The sequence below is a fragment of the Xiphophorus hellerii genome, chromosome 21 (assembly GCF_003331165.1).
Source record: "Xiphophorus hellerii strain 12219 chromosome 21, Xiphophorus_hellerii-4.1, whole genome shotgun sequence".
Lineage (NCBI taxonomy): Eukaryota > Metazoa > Chordata > Actinopteri > Cyprinodontiformes > Poeciliidae > Xiphophorus > Xiphophorus hellerii.
Window position 1 is genome coordinate 10968564 of NC_045692.1, and position 24224 is coordinate 10992787.

The following is a 24224-nucleotide window of genomic DNA, read 5'->3' on the forward strand; positions in this document are numbered from 1 at the left end:
ATTTTTTTCTTTGCGTTAAAAATTGAAAAACAGTTTTTTTATTTTTCTTTTTTCTTTTCTATTTACAAGCCATTTTTCAAATTGGATCAAGTGTCTTATCTCCACATTTCCAGTTTTACCTAAGTATGTTATTTGTAACTGATACATCGTGTGTATACTTTTGAATTACAGACTGTAGTCACTCTCCATCAAGCTCTATTAGATCGCATTTAGGAGTCATAAAGAAGCGGGATGCACCTGTGCTTCAGGATGTGTTAGTGTGTACGTGCCTGCCTCAGTCTCTGCAGGCATCAGAGCCTGCTGTCCGTTTAATCAGAGACTGATTTAGCCCTGGGTAAACAGGTGGCAGAAACCTCCAGCCAATCAGTGCTACAAAATAGATTAATTAAGAGGTCTACTAAGAGTGTAATTCTTTATGAGACTGGAAGTGGAGAAAGCAGGTGAAAATCCACCTGCATCCTGATTTCTGAATGATGCATTGGCTGGAGAGAACCAGTGCATGTTTTGGTAGTCTTTCTATTTCTATGATCCCGCAGTTAAGTAGTTAAGTTTCTTTTCTTTCCTTTATGCGAAAATGCTGATGAGGGAGGAAACAATTTGCACATACAAGTTTCCTTACATGTCCTTTTCAAGTTGTTATTTCTCCCTAAGCAAGAGGATCCAATTTGGAGACTTGAATCCCTAAAATGTCCCGTGGCTCTTGTTAATGATGGTGTTCATGTATGTGTGTGCATACCTGCCTTTCTGTCCTATGTCAGGGTGCTTGCATATTCAAATCGATACCTGTAGGTGCATGTTTATGAGTGTGTTTATTGCTTTAGTCATTTAGCTCCAAATTCATCTATTTAACGCCCTTACCTTGTCCATTTTAATGGGTAGTTAGACTGTAATGGTGCTAGACCAGAATGACAATGGAAGCATTTTATAAAAATGGCTATTGACACCCCAAGGCAACCCATTAATGTTTGTATTGACTCACTGAAATCAGGTACGCTGTGTGTGGCGCGTTTTGAATGTGTTTGTCTGAAGTATGTAGTTTTGCATACGTTCATGCACTAATTAGCATGTGCGTGCTTGCGAGATGTTCATTAAGAAACCGTGTTCATTAGGCTTTTCTAATTAGTGAAAAATCAAATGAGTTGAAGGTTGTTTCAAGAACAGTGTCACAGTTTGAAAGATTAGCATAACATCAGTGGCTTCCTCCAGGCTCTAGTATATCCTCGGTTCTAAAACTGATTAAAACAGAGCCTCTTGCATTCAGAATGACTCCTGTAACCCTGAATCCCATTTGTCAACTATTCCTGCTCTTCATTTCTTTCCCTGATCCCTTTCTGTTGCCTCTCAGGTGCTGCGGGGGGCCAGCGGGGGTTTCTGGGTTGTATCCGAGCCTTACGAATGAATGGCATCACCCTCAACCTGGAAGAGAGAGCCAAAGTCACGCCAGGGGTTATGTCTGGTTGCCAGGGTCACTGTACCAGCTTTGGGATGTACTGCAGGAATGGAGGGAAGTGTGTGGAGAGGTATAACGGGTATTTATGTGACTGTACCACCACTGCCTTCAACGGCCCGTTCTGCACCAAAGGTAAGGACTTTCTTTTTTTTTTTTTTTATGTACCAGTTTCAGCCTCAGTGTGTATTCTAGTGTCTTATGTTTCTTTGCAAATGTATTGTATTGCAGTAGGCCTGTGCTCTCCTTTAGATAATTCAATTCTAGTCACTCAAAGAATTTCATCACTCCAAACGTCTGGGCAACACCTTCATGGAAACTAGGATGAGAGTGGAACACTTAAAGCAGGAGGGAAAATCACTCAGCTTTAGTAACTAATTGAATATCTGAGTGAAAATGGGAACCAGTTGGTCAGCGCAGGTTCTCAGGCAGAAGGTAGAAATACTATCAGGGTTCTGGAGATTTCCTGGTCGTCTGAAGTTGAAAGAGCTGACTTATGTATTCCTCACTGATCTTAATGTGAGGAGAGATGGGATGGGATCTTAGAGTTATTGGTGGGGGTTGCAGGTAGTTGGCTGAAGTACACTTAAGTTAGTAATTGAAGCAAAATGTACTAGGACTATTTATACAAGGTTCTGTACATCCTCAAACTATTCCATTCAAAACCAACAAGTACATTTCAAGACTTTTATGGTTTCTCATTTGTAGGATTTTTTACTTCAATCTTTTCAAACTTACAATAGTTGTTTTATTTTAAAATAAAACACAAAATCCCTGAGCCTGAGCTTATCCACTTCTACAAAGCCATTTGTGGAAGAATTTTATCATTCACAGTCCCTCTTTAGTCCACAGAGTCAGAGTCAAATAGCACCAGAATTACTGCTATAGTACTTATGCTTTATTGAGCTTCATTGGCCGACACCCTACTGTGATTTTTGCTGCGCTTTGTGATTGTCCTCACTTCCTATTCAGTTTGCAGCCGTCTGTGTTGAAAGTGTTTGGGCTTATGATAAAAGCCATCGATTGGCAGTGATATTGTGCTTACCTACCAATTCTCCCTGACTTCAAGGTGTGCTTGCTGAATACTGAGAATGTGGAAAGGCAGACCTGGGAGATCAAACTGGGGGAAATGAATAAAAATAAAACGAAATAATAAATTACTTTTGCAAAAATGTGAGTGTGTTTAGGTTTTGGAAGATCACAGACAGAAAATGTCACACAGTAGCTCTGCTTCAACTTTGTTGCATATTGCTAAAACATCGTGTTTGTTTCATAGGGATTCATTAGATAGTCTATTAAAGTTCTACTTCCCAGAACAAGTTTTTGTAAAGTACTCGGGGGAGAAGAGCAGCAATGTTGTCAGAGGCATTCTGCTAGCTCAGAGTCAGAGAGTTGATCTCCGACACGTGAATTAATTTGTTTCCTAAAGTTGAATGGTGTTTTTCCCCTGCGCTCTTGGCAGGGGTGTGACAAGATGACAGAAAAGCAGTGTGCATCTTTTTGTGGGTAGTTGTGCTTGTGTATCTCTCTCTTTTTGTGTGTGTGTCCTCATGTGCTATGACAGAATGACAGTGTTCAGTGATAGTGCTAACATAAGACATGAAAAGACCTCCTTTGAATTCTGTCATAAGCAATGAAGTATTTCAAGATTTAAAGAATAAAGATTAGCCTACTGTCTGTGTAAGAGGGAGGGGCTTGTGTGGATGCGTGCATGAGTGTGTGTGACTGTGCAGGTTGTGGAGTGGGGGTGGGGGGTGTATGGGTACACATCACAGAAGCAGACGAAAGGGAGAGAGCACACCCTTGTGTCTGTTTGTTTTTTTGCACATCACTTTAACTTCTTCATCATCTGTTCCCTTAGATTTTTCCAATTTCTCCAAAAATTGTTTCAATCTGCTTTCTTTTTATGTTTCTCCCACTTATTATATTCTGTTTTTCTTTAGTCTTGTCTTATTGTTTCTTTGCCCTTTTCCAAAGTTTTCCCATTCTTCCCTCTTTAATGTACCATCACCCTTTCCACCTCCCTAACCCATCCTCCCAGTGAGTGAAAAATGCATGGAGTCAGCCATAATTGCACAGTGCATTTCCATTGTATCCATGTTTACACAGTTCTTAGGGGCCCCTCCGGTGTTATTATTATACACTCCCATTCTTTTTGCTTTTCTGCCCTTGGGGACCATTGGGTGTCTGTGTGCAAAGGTACATACACAGATGAATACCCGAGCGCAAGCATCCCACATCTGTATTACCTCTGCAGTCACACAATCACACAGAACATGCTGTGGCTCTGGTTTGCTTTTCTCATTCATTTTGCCAGAAAATTGTATGTTGCCTCTGAAGCTGTGGGCTTTGAGTGAGTCACATTTTTTTCCCTCCAGCTAGGCAGAGATGGAGGTTGGTTGCCAACAGATTTGGTCAAAATGTTGATTTAAAAGGTGCTTAAAATTTTAAATACTCAGCTTTTTAACTGGCATATGCCAAGTCAACTATTTGTATAGCACACTTCAGCAACGAGGCAGTTCAAATGCATTTGACACAATCATCAAGCAGATATACATTAATTGTGTTGATCAGTATTCCACTTACTCTTTAAAGTTGCCTTTGATTAGTAGTATTTTTGTGGTTTTCTGGAAGTTTGTTCCAGATTAGGTTAGGTTAACAGAATGTATCAGGATAAGAAACCACATGAGCATCTATGAACAGAAATGTTGAATTCTTGTTACAGACCTCCAATCTGAGAGGGGAAGGAAATGTGAAAACTCTGCAAGGCACTAAATATTGTGTGAATTTTGTAGATATAATTTGGAACAGCTTTAGTAAACTTTCTTAAAGGTTTGCATAGAAAGTAATATAAGACTACTTAGAAACACTGTTTGTCATAGCAATTTGCTAAATGGGCCTCTTTCAGCTTCGAAATGTATCTAAATGTAGAAAAGGTTTCCCCTGTAAGAATATTCCAGCCAGGAAAGTCTCCCATTTTCTATTAATAAGGCTTCTATTAAATTTAAGTAGTGTAGCATGAAGAATTTATCAGTCTGAGTCTGGTGGGAGACAGGGGTGCAGTGAAGCTTTATAAAATTTATAGAAATGTGTTCAGTTGCAATTTTGTGTTCAGGAGGGACAAGACAAACATGTCATAGTGTATTCTACACAGAAAAAAAAAGAAAAACAAACACTTTTCTTTTTGTATTTCCCACAGGCCTTCTTTTTAGGTTGATGGTGTTTGTCTCTGTTTTTAGCAGATCCAGACTGAATGCACACACACACTCCAAACAAAGAGCATAACTGATATAGGTTACAGAAAATAAGGTTGCTTCTTTTGAACGTTTGATTATGAGAATCAATAAACCCCCTGGGATGGTTAAAGCATGCCATTAGGTTCATTAATGTACTGGTAAATGGTGTATTGTTTGGTTTCTGGTGCTGGAGAGCAGCAATTTAACACCCACTTTACTACACCTGCTGAACACAACCATATTCATGTGTGTGTTTATTCCCCTCTGGCTAAATATTATGTTTACCAGCTCGTGTCTTTGCATGTATGAGTCAGTGAGTGGCTCCCTGTGGCTTGGTTATGATCCAAGGTGTTTTTCTTACTTTCTTAATTTTTTTTTTCTCTTTTCTCTCGCTAGCTTTCCTGGCACACATGCAGATGCACCCATGTGTACTTCCTCTGTGCGTGCCTTTCTCAATTGAGCATATAATATATATATATTTTTTTTTTCCTTCTTCTCATCCAGATGTTGGTGGCTTCTTTGAAGCAGGAACACTGGTCAAATACAACTTCATGCCTGAACCAGTTCCAGGGGCCAGTAAAGACACAAAAGCCTTGACACAACAGCTGATGCCAAATGACGTGAATTTAACAAAGGAAGAAGTGACCCTCAGTTTTAGCACATCCAGTTCTCCAGCAATTCTCATGTATGTGAGCTCCAAGACGCAGGACTACCTGGCTGTGGTGTTGAGAAACAATGGTAAGGCTGACATGCACACATGCAGTTTGCCTGTTCTTACTTGAAACAGCAAAACTTCAGCCGTGGCTGCGGGTCTCTTCAAGGTTCACTGCAGGTCCGGTATAACCTCGGCGGTCTGAGGGAGCCGTTTGCAATAGATGTGGACCAGCGCAACCTGGCCAATGGACAACCACACAACATTAACATGTCCCGTCAGAACAGAAGCATCTCCATCCAGGTACAGTCCCGGCACACACATAAATCTAAACCCCTCTCCTGCTCTTGCAGCTTTGAATCAATACTCAGAGCAAGGGGGGGGGATCTTTAGCTTGAAATCTATACAATCGAGTGGTGCGCAGACTGTCACTGAGCCACTGCATGTAGATATAAAAATAAACAAAATATTTCTGTGCAATCTCACAACCCAAGCAATACTTTAATGGATTGTTTGCATTGCACCAGAGTGTCCCCTTCTCCTCCCAGCTTGTCTGTTTCCACTTTTAATCTACTTTCAGAAGCAACATAAGCACAGTAACAGAGAAAGTATTGATCTGTGTGTGTTCAATGAGGGCACATTGCTGTGTGGGTTTTAACTGCAGCCATTACTTGCATACACAAAGTATGTAAGACTGCACATTGATGTGAGGAGCATTAGGAGACGCTGAATACGTCTGGAATATGTTGTAATGCATTAGAGAAGTATTTTTACCCTCTTTTACTTTTCCCACATTTTGTCACATCACAGTGTTTTCATTGGGATTTTATATGACAGATTACAATAGAGTAATGCATAATTGGGGAGTGGAAGGAATGTGATCTATAACTTTAATGTTTTTATTTAAAAATAAATGTTGAGAAACAACCCTTGTGCCGCTAAATAAGTTTCAGTGAAACCAAATGGCTTCAGAGGTTACTTAGCCAGTAAGTAGTCCATCTGTGAGCAACAAAGTCTCAGTAAACATCCAGATGCTCTGCGAAGACCTCAGACGTTTAATAGAGAACATTACTGAATAAACGGCATTGTGAAAACCCAGCAGCACAGCAAACAGGTCAGGGATGAAAGTTGTGGAAAAGTCAAATGTAAAGTTAATTTCCAAAATAACATTCAAATATATCTCACTGAGCGCTGCCTAATACATCATATGAAATATGAGAGTGTGACACGACTGCAAACTAACTAAGACATTGCAATGGACCTACACTGACAACCTGGGCAGGTGGAGCTTCTGTCAAAAAAGCAGCCAAGAGGTCACTGCTGCAGAGACACAACCAGCAGTTAAGCACTATATAAAAAATTGATTGGTTGATTGATAGATGTCCACATTTATAAAAAGATGTTTGATCATTTCTGCCGGCAGTCATTCCCCGATGACCGCTGGAGATAGGCACCAGCACCCCTCGCAATCCTGCAAGGATAAGCATGTTAGATAATGGATAGATGGATGCATATTTTTTTTCTCATTGCCTGTCATTAAATTAAGCTAATCTGTTTGATAGAGACTGACTTTCTATCAAGCAGAAAGTGAACATAACACTGTATTTCAAACATTATGTTACATTGGGTATTTTTATCAATGAAAACTTCACTTTTCTGAAAAGGAATCGGAAGAACCACAGGCAACCCTTTATCAATGGACAACATGGTGGTGGCAGCTTTGTTTCTCATTTAGCAGGGGCAGAGAAGCTGGTCAAAGTTTATGACAAGATGAATTGTTATCAACTACAGGTCAGTCCTTTTAGACATTGCCAAAGACTTGAGACTGGGGTGGAGGGTCGAAACAGTAATCCCAAAATACAGTAAAATTTTCAAAGGGGTGGTTTAGATTAAAGTACCTTTATGTATTAAAAAGACCCAGTCTATGAAAAGACTTGAAAACTAATGTTAACAGGTCGCAGGAATGGTATTTCCTGAAAATCTTATGCTGTTGGAGCTAATTTGCAAAGAGGAAAATGAAACAAATTCAGGTATGGCCTTGTAAAGAAATGCCTCAAAAGACTTGTAGCTTTAATTGCACCGAAAGATGGTTTCAAAAGGTGTTGACACAGGCTGGGCTGAATGCATATGAGTGCTACACTTCACCAAATGTCACTTTCCTTACCCTTCAAAGGATTGTGCTATTTTGTGTCGCTTTGTTTAGTATATGAAAATTCTAAGAATAAGCTCTGTGGTTTGTAGCATGAAAAATATGTTTGGGAAGCTTGAATGCTTCTCAAATTTAGCTGTGTGATGTTTGGTTGTGTACAGTTTCAATGCTTGATGCAGATTGAGCAAGACAATTTAACAACTTTTTTATAGTGTGACTGTTGCTTGTTTTTTCTTCAGTTTAAGGATGACTACCCATTAATAATAATTTTGACCTGCAGTAGTTTAATTTAATCATTTAATATTTCTATTGAATTGTATTGCATTTTAATCATTTCTCAAGAGTCTATCTCTTGCAATGAGGGAAAACCAAGAAGCAGACAAACGTGAAAACCTGAACTGTATCTTTCACCTCTTTTTAGAATTTGGATAATTTGGGCTGCTATGTGTGCAAACTCCTATGTATCACTAGTTAAATATTAACAAACAGTTTGCATGATATACAATATTTCACACAAATATTGAATTCTCAGTATAAAATCCTGGATATCCAAAGATTAGTTAGGTCGCATTCTAATATTCAAGAAACTACGCACCCCCTAGTGATCAAAAGGAGACATTACATTGTTTAATGAATCTGACTCCCTTGTGCCTGCAAAAAATTGCTGAAAGAATCTCACATTGGTGTCAGTGCTATGTATTTCCATGTCTGTTTTGTGTTTTCTGTTATACAAAAATATATAATGTTGCAAAGGTCCAAATCATGGATTGTTGCTCTGACATTCATTTATTCACTTAACCACCTCTGACTAAAAATGTCAGGCCTAAATTTTTAGTCGTCCCAAAAGTTTTCTTTTTTTTTGTATAAATCATTGTTTTGGAAACTGTCCATTTTACAAGTTTCAAAATAACACGTACAGACCTATAACAATGTTAGATGTTTAATTTTGTCCAACTTCTGTGGCGATAACCAGTGTTCATTAATTAAAGCTTAATAATAACCTAAAATGTTTTTACACAAACAAAAACCCTTGTCCTCAAGCATGCCAGATGTAAGAAGAGCAAGCTTTCAGAGCATACGCCATTACTCCTTTTTAGTTTTTTATGTATATCAGTGAGTGACTGCGTTACATCACCACACAAAGGTCTAGCATGGATACACTTTGTTTTTTGTTAAAGCCTTTATTGCACTGTTTCCTATCCTTTTACGTGTGCTGTTGTAATGGAAAACACATCTTAAAGTGGGACTAAATGTGAAGAAATTTAAAAAAAAATTGTGGGACATCAAGTCCTGTCACGCCTTTGCGGTACATATGTCTCTTTTGATGTGCTGCTTTTCTGAATAATGCATGTGTACTGGGATCAAAGGTGAGAAAGTCAGTGCTCTGTTGTGTCAGATGTGTGTTATTTTTTTGTGACATCGTCATCTTTTTTTTTCTTTTTCATTTCCTGAACTCTTACACTAAAGTCTCATGACTTCACTTCGAATTGAACCCCCTTGGCTTGAAAAGACTTGATATCTTACATCAAACAGATAGTAGGTTACAGCATAAACTTGCCTGCCATGCAATGATGGAACTGTGCCAGGCACACTTTCCTGCCCACTGTGCACCCCCTGCTAATTCCCACAGTTTCCTCCTCCTGTTGCTGGATCATGCATGCTGCATCTACCATCTGTCTACCTGCTTTTCCTTCTTACTTTGGCAGCATAGACTCCAGTGGTTTAGGGGAGTTGTTCTGTCATCCAGTGCTGCAAAAGGGGTGTTCGTAAAGTTGAAACAAAAAACAAAATTGGGGAGGATACTATGCAGCATTACTCTGTACCACATTGTTAAGGAAATTTCAGTCCTGCATTCACTTGGGACTTAACTAGAGTCTTGGGTGGAAAGAGAATGTCTTTATCCCACTTCTGGTGTTCAGGTTTTGAGTAAGCACACTTTAAACTTTAATGCTGCCTGGACTGCATGTGTTATAAGACTCTTGTTCCACTACACCAATTTGATGGGGAGTATTCCTCCTAAGCCATGTCATGATGCAAATATAATACAATCTCATCTGGACAAATACACACAACTCTGGGGGGAACAGTTTGCTTGATTCCTCCAACATTTCTTACTTTAGTTTTAACCTGCTCTTCTGTCTGTGAACAGCTCCATAATTTTTTTTTTTAAAAAGCCTCCCCAACCTCCTGCATCACTGACTGCTTTACAAACAGACCACAGTCATCAGTCAGCTGACTAAAGAGATGAGTGGGTGGACAGCAGCACAGGATCACTGCAGGAGACTATACTCTCACTATTTCTCTGTCCTGGGAACTGCTCTGTAGGTTTCTGACATGAATTAATCCTTTGACAAGCTGCAGGCTTTTCTCTGGGTGGTCCACCGCTGCCCCTTTGGATGTCTGTTCGCCAATTTCTGGACTCCATGCTGTGCCCTTGTTGTGATCTTTGCAGGATGCCTGACTTACAGAGATAGCGAGGCCGTGCAAGAAGACAGTGCTGTATTGCTTTATTGAGAGCAGACGAACTTTCAAGTCTGTACACATGCTTTTGTAGTTATCGTCAGCTGTGTGCATTTTATACCTCTTTTTTTTAAAGCTCCTGCAAAAGATCCTGTGGCTAACTTGTTACTCATGAGGATGTTTTTTTTTTTTTAAGATAAAAAGGCTTTCCCGAGAAGAGGTCTTAGTGGGACTTTATTTAACAGGGAGTTCTCTGGGCCAAGCTTCCAGTCTCATTTCTTAATTGAAACAGCAGACCCTAGAGATCTCTCTGAGAAAGCTCTAAGCACGAGGTACCTTTATGTTACTGCTCAAGCTTGCAATATTAAAGCGCAGTCAGTAAGTTCAAGTTGTATTCAGAATTTTTACGTACAAATATTTACTTATTAAATAAGTATAATGATCAGCTGTACAGTGGAACATTACCTTTAAATTCACTCCAGCAGTACTCTAGGTACTACCTTACTTTGGTGTTATCATTTTAAATGTGCACTCTTAACTAGGGTTTTCAAAAATAATCAATATTTTTGATTAATACATTTTTGCAAATTGTTTTGGATACTTCTTTTCTTCAAAATTGAGACAAGCTGAGCCTTGTATGCCTTCAAATTGACACACAACCTCACTGCAGACACACACACAGACACGCCCTCCCCTCGTTTATAGACGTCCTCCTAAAAGACCATGGCTGAAAATCAAAAGAGTGAGCTGCTTCTGGAATTAACATGGCAAGTACATAGTAAGAAAAGGGAAAGGCAAAAGCATTGTTCAGAGGTATTTTTCCTGTGAGGCAGACAAACATAAAAAGCCAATAAGGAACCTTCAACTACAGAGCAGAGGCTACAAAGGCCTGGTACAACCAGTTCTTCATCAGGGAAGAATCAGGCATAAGCTAACATTCGCTGTATAAACATTAGCAAGTTAGTGATAGTCCCATCGAGATGCGTGTACTGACCAACTCCCCATGGCACAACAGATCCAGTCTACTGCCCGAAAATCTCCAACAGCAGATGGTTTCATCTGTAACAAAACGCTAAAGCATCCCCCAGCGTTTCTCTGTTCAGAACTAGAGGAAGTAGCAGCTAATGTGGCAAATAACAAAAAAAGTGGTTTCGGACTCACTGACGAGCTCTGACTAGAACAGAAGTTAGTCAGAGCTCGTCACAATATTTCCTACTAACTCTAATTGATCCCAAAAGAAAATATGGTGCATAACTGGCCAGAAACTTACTATCTATGGTAATCTAACACATTTGTACAGACCAGATTCTTGTTTACACTGCAAAATAATCTGATTGCCAATTATATGCAGAACTGAATCTTAAGTAAATGCTTCCATAAAGGATATTAACACTTCCTCTACATTTGTTGAATTTCGTTGTGATTTCGTTGTGCAGAAAATTGACACTTTGAAGTTTTTTTTCTAAATATGTGCTATATAATTATTTATTTTTTCGTTTTTAAGAGAGAAATAAGGATAATTTTCTTTAATTAGTAAGAAAATTAAAATCTGAATTATGATAAATTATATTGAAATAATATATTTCTGGTTATTATTATTAATCAGGCCTTCCCTATAGCTCATTACTTACAGTCACATTGTGCAGCAGGAGAAATAAACTAAAGAAAATTAAATTAAAAAATAAGCGTGTTTTTCTTATATCTAGTTGAGCAGATTAGATGGGTCCATATTCTTTTATGACGTATCTCTTGAAACTGTTGATTACTGATTATTGATGATTCTCACAGCGCAGGACGTGATCTGTGTTTTGAACATCAATTCAACAGGGGATAACACTTACTAAAATATTCCAGTGTTTTGTGTTCCGTGTGCTAGTTTTGCACAGTGTTAAGAATTAGGATGAGCACTGGAGGGCTAGATGGGGTAATTTAGTTTTAAGAAAAACAAAGTGATTATCAAAGTAACTGTAGGGAGTAAGGGATGGAGAAAAAAATAGATTAAGTTTATAGATATGGTGTTAAAAGTAAAGCCGGGAGGTTCACTAACAGTGATCGCTTTGATGGGTAAAACTTCTCCTTGTTTTGCTGCCTCAGGGCGCTTCTCAATGTGTAAACAGACAACAACAGATATTTCTGCTACAGTGAGATCCTGTTTGATCTGCTCTGACTGTGACCCATACTTTTACTAATCCACTGTAAGAAATGTAAGAGACAAAATGTATTTTCTTCCAATAAACACAACATCACAAGTACATTCTTATGGAGCAGAGAACCATTTTTTTATAGCATTTTACCCATACCCATTACAGTGCAAAAAAGTGTTTCTTGTTAAACTTGAAAGCTTGAAGTTCATACAGTAACTTATTACATTTGCTGCAGGTAATTTAAGCAGCAAAATGCTGAAAAGATAATTAATTTTCCACTTAAATTGTATTTTTTTGTGTGTAAACCTTTACTTCTTCATGCAAATAAGCACAGCAGTGTTTCTCCTCGAAGGCATGAGTTGAGTTACTGCTGTATTGTCTGCTAACAGGACCATTTCAGGCTGTTATTCCCATATTTCTGCCATTGTGTTGACTCGTCATCAACTATAAGTATGCCTAAACGCATGTTATGAACATAAAGGCCATTTTACCGATCATGGACACTCAAAGTTTATGGTGAGTTGTTGCTGCACTTTGTTTCCGTTGTGTATTGCAGAGTTTGCAGGTACTGTACATAGGAGCAAAGCTACACTCCGATCTTTTCTGTTGCTTCTTACTTCTAACATATACGTACATCTTTAACTCATGTTATGATTTTTCTATATGGGCACACCGATTTTATAGTGTTTTCATTAAAAAAAACTTTTTCTTAAAGCGTAGCTTTTCAAGCAAAGCTTCCATCAGATGTTTCTTTCAGACAACTAAATAGTTGAACAACAACCATAGACAGTAAACCATGAACAGTATTGTTTAGTTTACAGTCTAATCTGACGACAGATTATAAATTACAAAAAAAGGTTTCTTCTGCTGTCACAATTGGTTTCTCTGCTAAGAAATTACCAACATGAAAATCCATTCATTTAACTTCCAAGGAGTCCTAGCAGAGAGTACGCACAAGCAATTGTCTTATTGTTTATCATTACCCGAAAGAAAAATAACAGTCATCAAAATGTGCCATCCTGTGATAACAAACTAGAATTTGGGCTGTTTCCAAACTAATGGTGTGGTCATAAAAACAGTTTGAAGTGTATTCCACCATTGGTGCCATATAACCATCTATAAAAGCTCCACTTGAGATTCATAAAGTAAATATATGCAAATTATAGTATCATGTCTAACATTACTGCTGCATTACAGAAAATAACTTTGATAAATAAATCTCCTTTTTTGGTAATGAGTTGGTTTATCTTAAGCAGCAATTGTATTTTTACAGCCAGCAAGATTTTTTTCCCTTCTATCTTTTACCACACAGTAATTTAAGAAAACTTGAACACAAGCTTGCTCTTCTCTGTAAAGAAGTGAATTTAAAATGATCAAAACACATTAGCCACATAAATTCTTCCATTGTGCCAAGAGTCTTACGTTCATATGGTCTAATTGTTAGTTAATCTGTCATACTTTACTCATTACCACACCAGGCAATCAAATGTTTATAGGACCTGAGGTGTGATGGTGTGTGCTGTGCTGCAATTTGAGGCTTACTGAAAACGATTGTGGCAAAGTAATCCCATGTAGCTCATCAGAGCACGGCTCTGCAGTAGTGGTTCTATTTTCTGGTTTAAAAACTCTTTCACTGTGTACGTACAATTTCAATTCCAGTCCCAGTATTTTATTGCTACCCTAAGGTAACAATAAAATTATTTACTGTATATTGAGCAAAATCAAACAAAAAATGACAACATTTTCTAAGCTCACCACATCATCATATCCATTGTGACCATCCTTCACCATGTCTCTTCTTCCCATATATTGACTCTGAATTTTCATGTTTTATGACTATTTTGAGCTTTGATTTTTAAAGAATCTCTGTATATGACATCCCATCTAGAATATATGACGTGAACAGTACTCAACATTAATCCTGAAGCATTTAGTAGCTGCATGTAATAATAGATATTTGCCCATTACTTCTCTATCACTCTGATTTGCTTTTATGAGTGAAGGGTAGAGCTATGAGTAAAATACATTATAGAGTTGATTTTGTAAAGAGCCTGGAGACCAAATAGATTTTTTAATAAAGGAAACAGCAGACTCCTAACTTCAGGCTAGAAAGTTGTCACTTCTCTGCAGTCCAGAAGACAATTTTTTTAGACAGTTGAAAAGTAACTATTGAGGTTCACGACACCAGAAGAAACGAAAAAGAGAAAAAGTAAACATACACCTCCTTGAATGCAAAATCAAAGAGTCGGGTGGAAACATGGAAGAACATTTTTTTAAAAACTCATTGATTTAAGACGAGAAATTCTCCAATGATAAATGATGTTAAAATGCCATTCAGGGATTCACAAACAAATCAAACCTGACATTTCAAACACAGCTGGGTGGAGGGAGCTGTGGTGGCGTCGGGGCAAAGCACGACCCACGTACTGAGGCCTTAGTCCTCGTGGCGGTGGTCGCAGGTTCACTTCCCGGCCTGGTGACATTTGCCGCATGTCTTCTCCCTCTCTCATTACCCTGTTCCCTGTCAAACTACTTTCAAATAAAGGCCACTAGAGCCGACAAAACGTTTAAAAAAAAAAACACAGCTGGGTGGAGAATTGTGGATTCCCACCTCAGGAGTTTTGTTTAAACCGTACTGTTTATAGTCTTGCCATTTTTTCCATTTACTTGTTTTTTTGTGCCACTCATAAAATGAGTTAATGTTGCAATCCTATTGTTTTAGCTTTAACAAAATGTACTTGGCACTGTAGCAGCATTGCATTGTCATGTCTTAACCTACACTACGTCAGCATACACAAGCAGTGCATCTCTTTCTGACTGGAAAAATGATTTTATTTTGTTCTTCTTCACCCTGTTGTTGACAGGGATGATAGCACTGCCTATCCGTTTCCACAACAGTAGTGTGCGACGCTCAGGATATCTTGACAAACTTCTGTCATGTGTGGTACTTTTAGCCGGCTTTTCCTGAAACTCACGTATGGCTGAAATTCCTTGCTGGAGCTACATAGAATATAAGTAGATGTATTCGAAGAAGGGATTTCATAAAAACCCTGAGAGAATATGGGAAATATTGATGGATGTACTCAAAAGAACGTCAGCTTGTTGTTCATTCTCTCTACAGCACAGGTGTCAAACTCCAGTCCTCGAGGGCCGCAGTCCTGCAGTTTTTAGATGTGCCACAGGTACAAAACACTGGAATGAAATGGCTACATTTCCTTCTCCTTGTGTAGATCAGTTCTCCAGAGCCTTGCTAATGACCTAATTATTCTATTCAGGTGTGGTGCAGCAGAGGCACATCTAAAAGTTGCAGGACACCGGCCCTTGAGGACTGGAGTTTGACACCCCTGCTCTACAGTATCTAGTGAGAACTCACTGAGCAGCCCCAAGGTCGGAATGTAAAAAGAAACGCAACGCAAGTTGTGGGTGTAAACTATTTAATGAGTGCTTCTCATAGTTTTTATCTCATTAAGCTAATTGTTTTGGGGTTGCATTGCTATTGGTAAATGACACCATAACAAATCACAAACTCCATTTGTCTTTGGTTTTGCAAGTATAACAAGCACTAAAGGCAAAGTTATGCCCTATGTGATTTCATCAGGGGCAAAAAACTTGGTTTTTATCTTAATTAAAACAAAACAGCAAAACCAAAGCATAAAAACTGACGATATGTTACTTTTTTAGGTGATAGATAAACTATATCTAATAGAAATTTGATTGATTTTGCATAAATCTGACCAGTGGCTTAAAGCAGGGGTGTCAAACTCCAGTCCTCGAGGGCCGCTGTCCTGCAGTTTTTAGATGTGCCACAGGTACAAAACGCTGGAATGAAATGGCTTAATTACCTCCTCCTTGTGTAGATCAGTTTTCCAGAGCCTTGCTAACGACCTAATTATTCTATTCAGGTGTGGTGCAGCAGAGGCACATCTAAAAGTTGCAGGACACCGGCCCTCGAGGACTGGAGTTTGACACCTGTGGCTTAAAGTAACGAATCCATTTTGCACAATATTACAATACATTTAAATAATTAAGCCATCCAGACTTTAGGCGAGCCTAATATTTACAGTATGCCAGGCATGTGGAGATGTGTGAGTACCTGCCGAAATATTCCCACAGAGAGAAGCAAAAGAAGGCAGTGTTTGGTTTTTAAGCAGCCTGAGAGGTCTCATTGGGTTAGTTCACTATCAAAGGCCCACCAAGATGAGATTAAAATGAGCCCCCATCTTCCCATCTCCGAGATGAAAGTGAGAAACGCCTTCGGGCAACAGACATCTCATCCGAGAGTTCCCTCCTCTCATCTCCAGTTACTGTCGATAGATCAGCCGAGTGAATGAGTGCAACACCAATGGAGCAAGACAGTAATGCGGCAGTTTAACTGATAATGATGTTCAACTATTTATTCAAGGTTAAAGGGGGATGCTTTGCATTTCTTTGCTCTTATTTGCTTGCCATGAAATGTGTGATGGGATTATGTTTATCTCCCAGATAAAGCTGGTGAAATGAGAGGTGTCAGAAACGCAAAATGCTTTAGATGCATTAGTTTGAATGTATCCAGCACAAAGACTCAATTCAATTATTTTTAAGCGCATAGTGATATAGATTCCCAACCCCCCTTGTAATTTTCTCCTTGTCTAACACCTTATTAGTTTGCTTACGTAAGCTCAATACAACATAAGAGGCATTAAAGGAGAGGAGAAGTGCGTTCTCTAAATGGTGCGGCGAAGGGAAGGGATCCCAGTAATTGAGGCTGTAATAGACAGAGTTCAGTGAAATGGGGTTTCTTCTGGCTGCCTTCCTCTGTGGACCTTTCTGTGAGGTTTCAAGATTCAAACCGCCCTCCCAGCTTGTGCAGCCAATTTGTTTTCTCAGATAAAAGTAAATAAGCCGAGCGCAATTTAATTGTGCCCCATTATCCCACCCTCCAGTCACGGTGGAAAACAAAACCCACACAGTGCTCCGCCGAGACTAGGCTTTTGGAAGGAATCAAATTAGGATAGGCCGTGAGTAGGGGTGCGTGTGTGTGGGGGGGGGGGGGGGGGGTGTGTGTGCGTGTGTGTGTGTGTGTGTACACGTGTGACTGTGCTTATTTTTACTCTCATTTGTGCCTGAGAAAGAAAATCGTCTGAAGAGCCGCGGGTGAGAATTCTCTGTGCGGGAGCAGCCCACTGATTCAAACTTGTTAACACACTAACATGAATCGTAGTCCTTTAGTGACAGTCCAGCTCTGCTCGCGTCCAGCAGGAAGCCAGAGCATTTCACTGCTTTTAACAGAAGACATTTCCAGTAAAACACACTGTAGCAAAAGTCATTGTTCTCCTCTTGGCTTTGACTGTTGCGTTGCTCTCTCTGTAAGCGCAGATACAGTCCTCCTGTGAGCGGAAAGTGAGAGGGTAAATAGGATCTTTTATTTTCTGTATGCAGGGAAACCAATTTGAGTGGCTGAAATTATTCTCATCAATAGCACCAGCTGCAGCCTTCAAGCTAATTAGAAACTTCATTGGTACAGCAATAACAAGTTAATTACGTTGCAGGGATATTAAAGTCGTGTATTCCCTCCCTCCATCACCCTTGCTGTTCTCACGTTTCTATAGATGGAGTACTTTCTAAACAGGCTGCCTCTTTTCTATCCTGCTCAGAGAAAGGCTTTAAGTTCACCGTTATCTCCTGTATGTCCTTAACTAATGCATTATCACACGCGACGTATGAAGAAGCGTAACACCATTACATTAATGCTAATGCTGCATGTACATGTGTACACCATTATGAAGAGTACTGTTTCTTTTATTTTATGGAGGAATTTAAAGGTGCCTAAACTCATGGAAATGATACAAATTCCCTCTGCTCACAGCCAAAACGGGATGAGATTTAATGCCATCTATGGAACCAAAACATCACATTTACATCGTTACAGGAATCCAAAATCTCTTGACTTCTGCTTCTGACATCAGTTTTTTATAGAGTCCCAGCTCTACTGGTGTGTATTGGGCAGCTTCGACCAATGGCGTTACTCCGCTTCATTTGCCTAGCAATTCTGGCTCCGTTTTACACTTGATGTGTATTTGGAAGTTCTGAGAATCAGGTGTTGACCTCCTGGAATCAAATCTGCTCCATCAGAAGAACTATTAGTCAAGTTGTTTGTTCCTTATCTGTCCAAACAGAGATTCTTTCCCAAGTCTTGGGCTCAAACCGGTTCCTTTGCAGGCGGGCAGGGGAAAAGTCGGGTGCCAGAACTTTCTTGCACAACAGCTTAAAACTAACATCTTTCCTCTCTTAAGTGATTGTTATTCCACAACTCTCCAAATCTGAATTCCTTCCTGACTTCTAGGTCAGATTGACCCAGTCTATTTGACACAGTACATTTCTTTTAGGTTAAAACATATCTTAGTGCGAACCAACCAAACAACATAATTTTTAACTATTAATATAATTATATTCCTCTACAATTTCAACTGTGAACAGAACCAAAATATAGTATGCCATTAAACTTGCAGATTATAAAACATTTTTAGTTGAGACCTTGTTTTATGGTTATTTAATTCATTGCTTAACCCCTTGTTAGGCACCCAGGATTAATTGGCTTTGTCATTCCAGCACGTTGTCAGACTGCTCTTTGATCAGGACCATGGGGATCTCAAATACACAGTAAAGGAGCCATTTCATTTCCTAACCGATATCCTTTCTTAAGAGCATTTGCTGCTTGTGTCTAAACGCACCATCAGTGACAGACAACAGGCAGTAAAAAAAACACTTTGTGCATGGCATAGGTATCGATGAAACAGCACTATTTGACAGCCTTGGAATGAGACCAAGGCATCTTTCTGGCAAGGTCTGATTGTATATATTCCCTTCCTGGCATGGTTGACTAGAAATCAATGTAAGTGATTATCTTTATTCCATCATGAATCTTTTGTCCTGATGGAAACTGATCCCTTGCATGATATCAGTGTCCTGGGGGACAAGCCGTCACTTAAATGTTTAATTGAGAAAACGTTGTGAATCATTTGCTCTAGAGTTTGAAGTCCTTTGAGGTAAAACTAACAGAGCATCTCTGGGAGACTTTGGGGAGGAGGAAGGGAATGCCTCTCAGCACAAAATCTTTTTTTAAATACTTTTGTTCTCCCGTCTTATGTAACACAGATGACTGTTGAGCTCGCACTTTGCATTTTTAATTACTCATATTATGTTTGGGTTTCTCTGTAATCAGGTCCACGACATTACAAATATCAGCTCATAAAGAGTCATCATTTACACTCAGATCTACATCTATGCAGTGCCTACGGAAAGTAGGCACTGCGTCCCTTGGATGTTTTACCTATTTGTTGCTTTTTCAAATCAATCATGGTCAACAAAATTTTTCTTTTTTGTCAGAAAAGTATTTCACTGTTGTCAAAAAAAGACAAATTATGTTGATAATGGTTGTTTTGCTAAAGCAATACAATTAAAAACATCCAAGGGGGTGAAAACGTTTTGATACCATGGTTTCCATGTGACCATTTATTCTATTGTGATTTTTCACTATACTGACAATTGAGGGCAAGAATGCAAAGTCTTGCTTAGATGTGTCTGATGTGAGCTATTTTATTTCTTAATTGAGATTTGAATAGTATGTATTTGCAGGGAGTTCAGAGAACAAGAAGAGAAGAAAAAAACGATACTACTAAAGTTTGGTGGTATTTTTTAAAGAAAAAAAAATACACTGTGAATGGTATCTATAATTATTTGATAAATAAATTGTGGACTAAAATCCTTGCAAAATCTATATTTTCCCATAACGTTTAACTATATGCATTGACATCTGGAAGCCACGGGAGGGAGCTGTTGAGCTGTGTATAATCCTCGTTTTCAGTTCAGTGCCCCACATTAACCATCTTTTAATCATTTGTTGTTGTTTTTTTGTGCTCTCCTTAATGTGTTGATGCAGGTTTTAGTGGGGGTCCTTTTTTAAGACTTTCTGAAAAATGTTTTTGACTCTGATTTCTCACTCGCTGCTCTTTGTGTCTCCTTCTCATTCCAGCTGGATCATTACCCGCCTGTGAACTACAAACTTCCAGATGCCTCAGACATTCAGTTCGACCTGGTTAAGACACTGTTCTTAGGAAAACTCTACGGTGAGTAGCTTGCCACTTTTAACTTCTTTTGTTTTGTTTTTAAAACTGGTTATAGTGGACATGTTTTATTTTCAACTGTCCAGAAAGCTGAAGGAATATTACTCTTGAGAATAGTCACTTATTAGTTGCCACAATTAATCATGAAATCCCCAATGCAGATTTTCATTGAATCCACTAAATTCATGTGGGCTGCACTGCATAATAATGAATGTTTTTTATCAAACAAACAAACTATGAGAAATCCCTAGATGTTTTATAATGTTCTTTGAGGGCCAAGAAACCACCTTTCTTTATTCTCAAGAAAAAACTTTCTTCATACCACAAGCAATTAAATCGTTAAAAGTAAAAAGGCACCATAAATTAATGGGTAATTCAAACCTCTTTGTTGTTAATGTTATTATACTGTACGTTTGTGTATGTATATTGCTGTCTTTCTATGTAAATGTCTCCTGCAATGCAAATCACTTTCCCTACAGGGATGAGTAGAGCAAGATAGCTCTGTTATAATCCCTCCATCATGCTCCCCCTATCAACACAACATCTGTGCTATGAGGGAAAACAAAACCAAGGTCACCCTTCATCTCAAAGTAGCATGAAGATATTTGTCTACTTTGTAAGATATAACTCTAAATATTAATATCGTCTGAAAAGTAACCCTAAATATAGAAAGAAAACCAGAAGGATAATATTAAGGATAAGACGGGGAAAAAGGAAATGTCATGAGAAAGACAGAAGAGGAGAGCCACAAGGACAAAAGCTTGTATTTCTGCGTCTCATCGGATCTGTTCCATTTCTGTGTCTGAACCACAAAGACAAGAGAGGCTGTCAGACAGTTCAGCTATCAGGTTCTCTGTTTCAGAGAGAGAGAGACCCTGTGCTTGGTACGCTGCGCACACACTTTGATCACTGTGACATCTCCGCCTTCCCTTTTTGCAGTCTGATTGCAGGATGGGATAAGCTGGCTTCAATAACAATGGAGCATTTCACATAAGATGACTGAGGGATAGAGGTGTGCACCAATACCCAAAGCGTTCGTTATCATTAACGAACAATAAACCATTCTCAGGTCATCAACTGTTCTGCAAAGCGATTTTCCGTCCAATAGTAATTATCTGTAAACCTCTCCTGGACACCTGTGAATTATAGCTTTGTGGGTTGTAATATGAAAAGAGCCCTATGATTAAAAACTGCTTATTTATTAATTGTTAAACTGCTGTAATAAGAGCATTTCTGACATTACTGATCATGTTGATCAAGTGTTGGATTTTCCTTCTTTCAAGGTGCATTTATTCTCTTCTGAGTCATTTTTGGATGTGATCAACTGAAAGCTCATATAATTATGTATGAGACTTTTAGTACAATTTACATCAATCCTTTCACCTTTATAAACCTAAAGTGTAAAAAGATTTATGGCTTTCATTCTACTATCTGTCCATTGGTATCACCTTTGATTGCAGATTTCGATTCATAATCTCTTTACTACTTTTTTTTGGGAGCGGTGGGGGCTTTTTTTCCCCGAACTATGTCCTTTTCAGTTTTGTTTGAGCTTGTAACTGAATAGTTGTATCTATTTCCATGTCCGAAGTCAAGAAATGTGCTAAAGAAGCTAAAAAGAAAAAATCAAGCAGGAAGCAGCTGAGCGGTTGCAGAACAGTGATTTTATGTTTACAACATTGAACCCAGGCATAGCTCAATAGTCACACAAGAGTGAACTGGCTTGTTCCCAGAGTGAATTGAACTACATTTGAAATTTTATGATAGAATAGAATAGAATGTATTGATCCCCAAGGGGAAATTGCTAATAGAATTTTAGGTCAAACAGAGAAACCATTTTGGTTGGATAAGGATAAATATTTATTTTGCTTTATTTACTTTCAGAAATCAAGCCCACTTTACTTCTGCAGAAGACCTTTGTGTAAAGTAAGAGTAAGAACCTAAGAATTGTTTTCTAATGATAATAACTTTGCCAAACTTGTGATCATTATTCCATGAATGATTTGCTTTTGTAACTTTATCTTAATGAATATCCTGTAACAGTAAACTGCTAGTGTTTATGTGCACATGAGGGTAATTTCATCCTTCCTCCCTCCCTGTTTGATGTTTAACCTTGGTGTCAGGGAGGAAGCCCATATTCCCCGTCTCTCTTCTGTCTTGGTCTGTTTTTGCACAGTTAATGCATAAATCAAATCCTTCAACTAACCTTTATAACTGGAGCCAAAGGCAGGTCCATGCAACATGGAACATGACAGTTTTTGTTTTGAAGCCTTGCTTAAAATGTTAGGATCAGGGTACCTGGCTGGAGGTAGAGTACTGAAGGTGATTTCATCCATCTTCAGTTTTTTGCAGCATTTCTTTATCATCCATGCAAAAGATTTTGCCAATTCTTCTTTGCAAAATGCCTTAAGCTCAAGCAGATTGAATGGAGAGTATCTGTGAACAATATTGTTATTTTTAAATCTTGCCACCGATTCCCAGTGGAGATGGCTCATTCTGCTACCTGAATTCAAACCAGGTACAGCTATCTCCAGTCTACAAAAGCCAGGGTCCTACATGCTGTAAATATTTCCAAATCTAAATTACCTCTTCAACATGTCATCAACTTCTGCAGAGAATTGATAGCAAATTATCCACTTTATTAAGATTAGTTGAACCAGGGGAAATTTTAAATCTTGCAGAACATCTGCTTTTAAGAGCTGTTGTTGGGATAGCTTTTCAGATCTCAGCTCTCCCATTTTATCGTTAGTTGTATTATTAGGATAATTCTCCTAATGGAAGATAAACCACCCAAAGCCTGGAGTAGTGCTTTATGACCCAACCCAACTACAACCTCTCTGTAGCTTTATTCCTGACCTGTCTGCTGTGTTCCTTTGTCTGCATGATGCTCTAATGCCTTCACAAAACTGTTGTTTTTATGCTGAAAATGACCAGGTTTTCAGATTTTATTGTTATAAAAAATGTTTGAAAAACATTTTTGACTTTATGCTTTACAATTATTGACTGATCACTAACACGCACTGGATATTGTGGCTGCAACAGGAAATATGTGAAAAGGTTTAAGGGGTATGAGTAATTGTGTGAGACCTATATGTGGTAGATGTCAGTCTGTGGATTGGTATTGGTCCAACGCAGATCTCTGCACCCACCTGGAATAGATGAGGGAGATGAGTCATGCCGCAGCCAGAGCAACAGAATCACATTCCTGTCCTCTGCGCTATAAATCTGTTGGGTCTCTCACTTTCAGGGTGTATCGGATAGAAGGAATAAATTCAAAGCAGAAATGAACTGAAGGAAAAGCATCATTAGAGACAGACGACTATAGCCCTCAGGGTAAATGGCATTAACTGTACATCAGCACCACACTAAAATTTAATTTCTCTGTTTTATTTTCACATATTTTTCCCTTTCTATAGATACCGCTGAAGAAAAACGTATGACTGTGAGCAAATCTGCTAGTTTAAGGCTGAAGTACCTCTCTCTGAGTAATGTTTAGAAGAGCTAAATATCCCTTTTATTTAGAGACTGATCAAATCTTTGATATTTATTTGATCATCCTTACTGTACTTTACTTCTGTTAGGGAGCCAAGATAACTTAATAGAAAGTGCTCTTTATGGCAGTATAAACAGAGCTGTTAGCGCTCATACAAACAGAATGTTTACCTCATGTAATTTTCTTCTGACAACAATGAAAACTCATTAATATGAATCAATATTTTCATCACATAACTATCCATTCTTTACAGTCAAGTTGCCAATTTTAATATCCCTAATATTACGCAACAACTTTGTTATTTCGTCTCTTTGCAATGTGACTGAATTGTACACATTTTTGAGTCACAGTTTTAATACAATAGAATGTGAAGTCTGTACATCTATGACTGTCTTAATGTTAATATCTATGTTTAAAGATGAAGTTATGTGGAAAAAGGGGAATGCTGGGTGAAGTAAAAATAAGGTTAAGATAATGCATTTTAAAGCTGCAGTATGTAACTTTTATAAAGACATGTTTTTTACATATTTCTTAAAACTGCCAC

The 24224-nt window shown here is 38.5% G+C and overlaps 1 protein-coding gene across 2 annotated transcripts in view; it reads left to right on the forward strand.

The window, feature by feature from the left end:
* cntnap2a (contactin associated protein 2a) overlaps window positions 1–24224 on the forward strand; it is a 294552-nt gene that overhangs the window by 262255 nt on the left and 8073 nt on the right. For both annotated transcript variants that reach the window (XM_032552191.1, XM_032552192.1), the window contains exons 20-23: window positions 1346–1582; window positions 5188–5421; window positions 5505–5638; window positions 20100–20193. In XM_032552191.1, the coding sequence (XP_032408082.1) occupies window positions 1346–1582; window positions 5188–5421; window positions 5505–5638; window positions 20100–20193 (699 nt within the window). The remainder of the gene's footprint in view (window positions 1–1345; window positions 1583–5187; window positions 5422–5504; window positions 5639–20099; window positions 20194–24224) is intronic.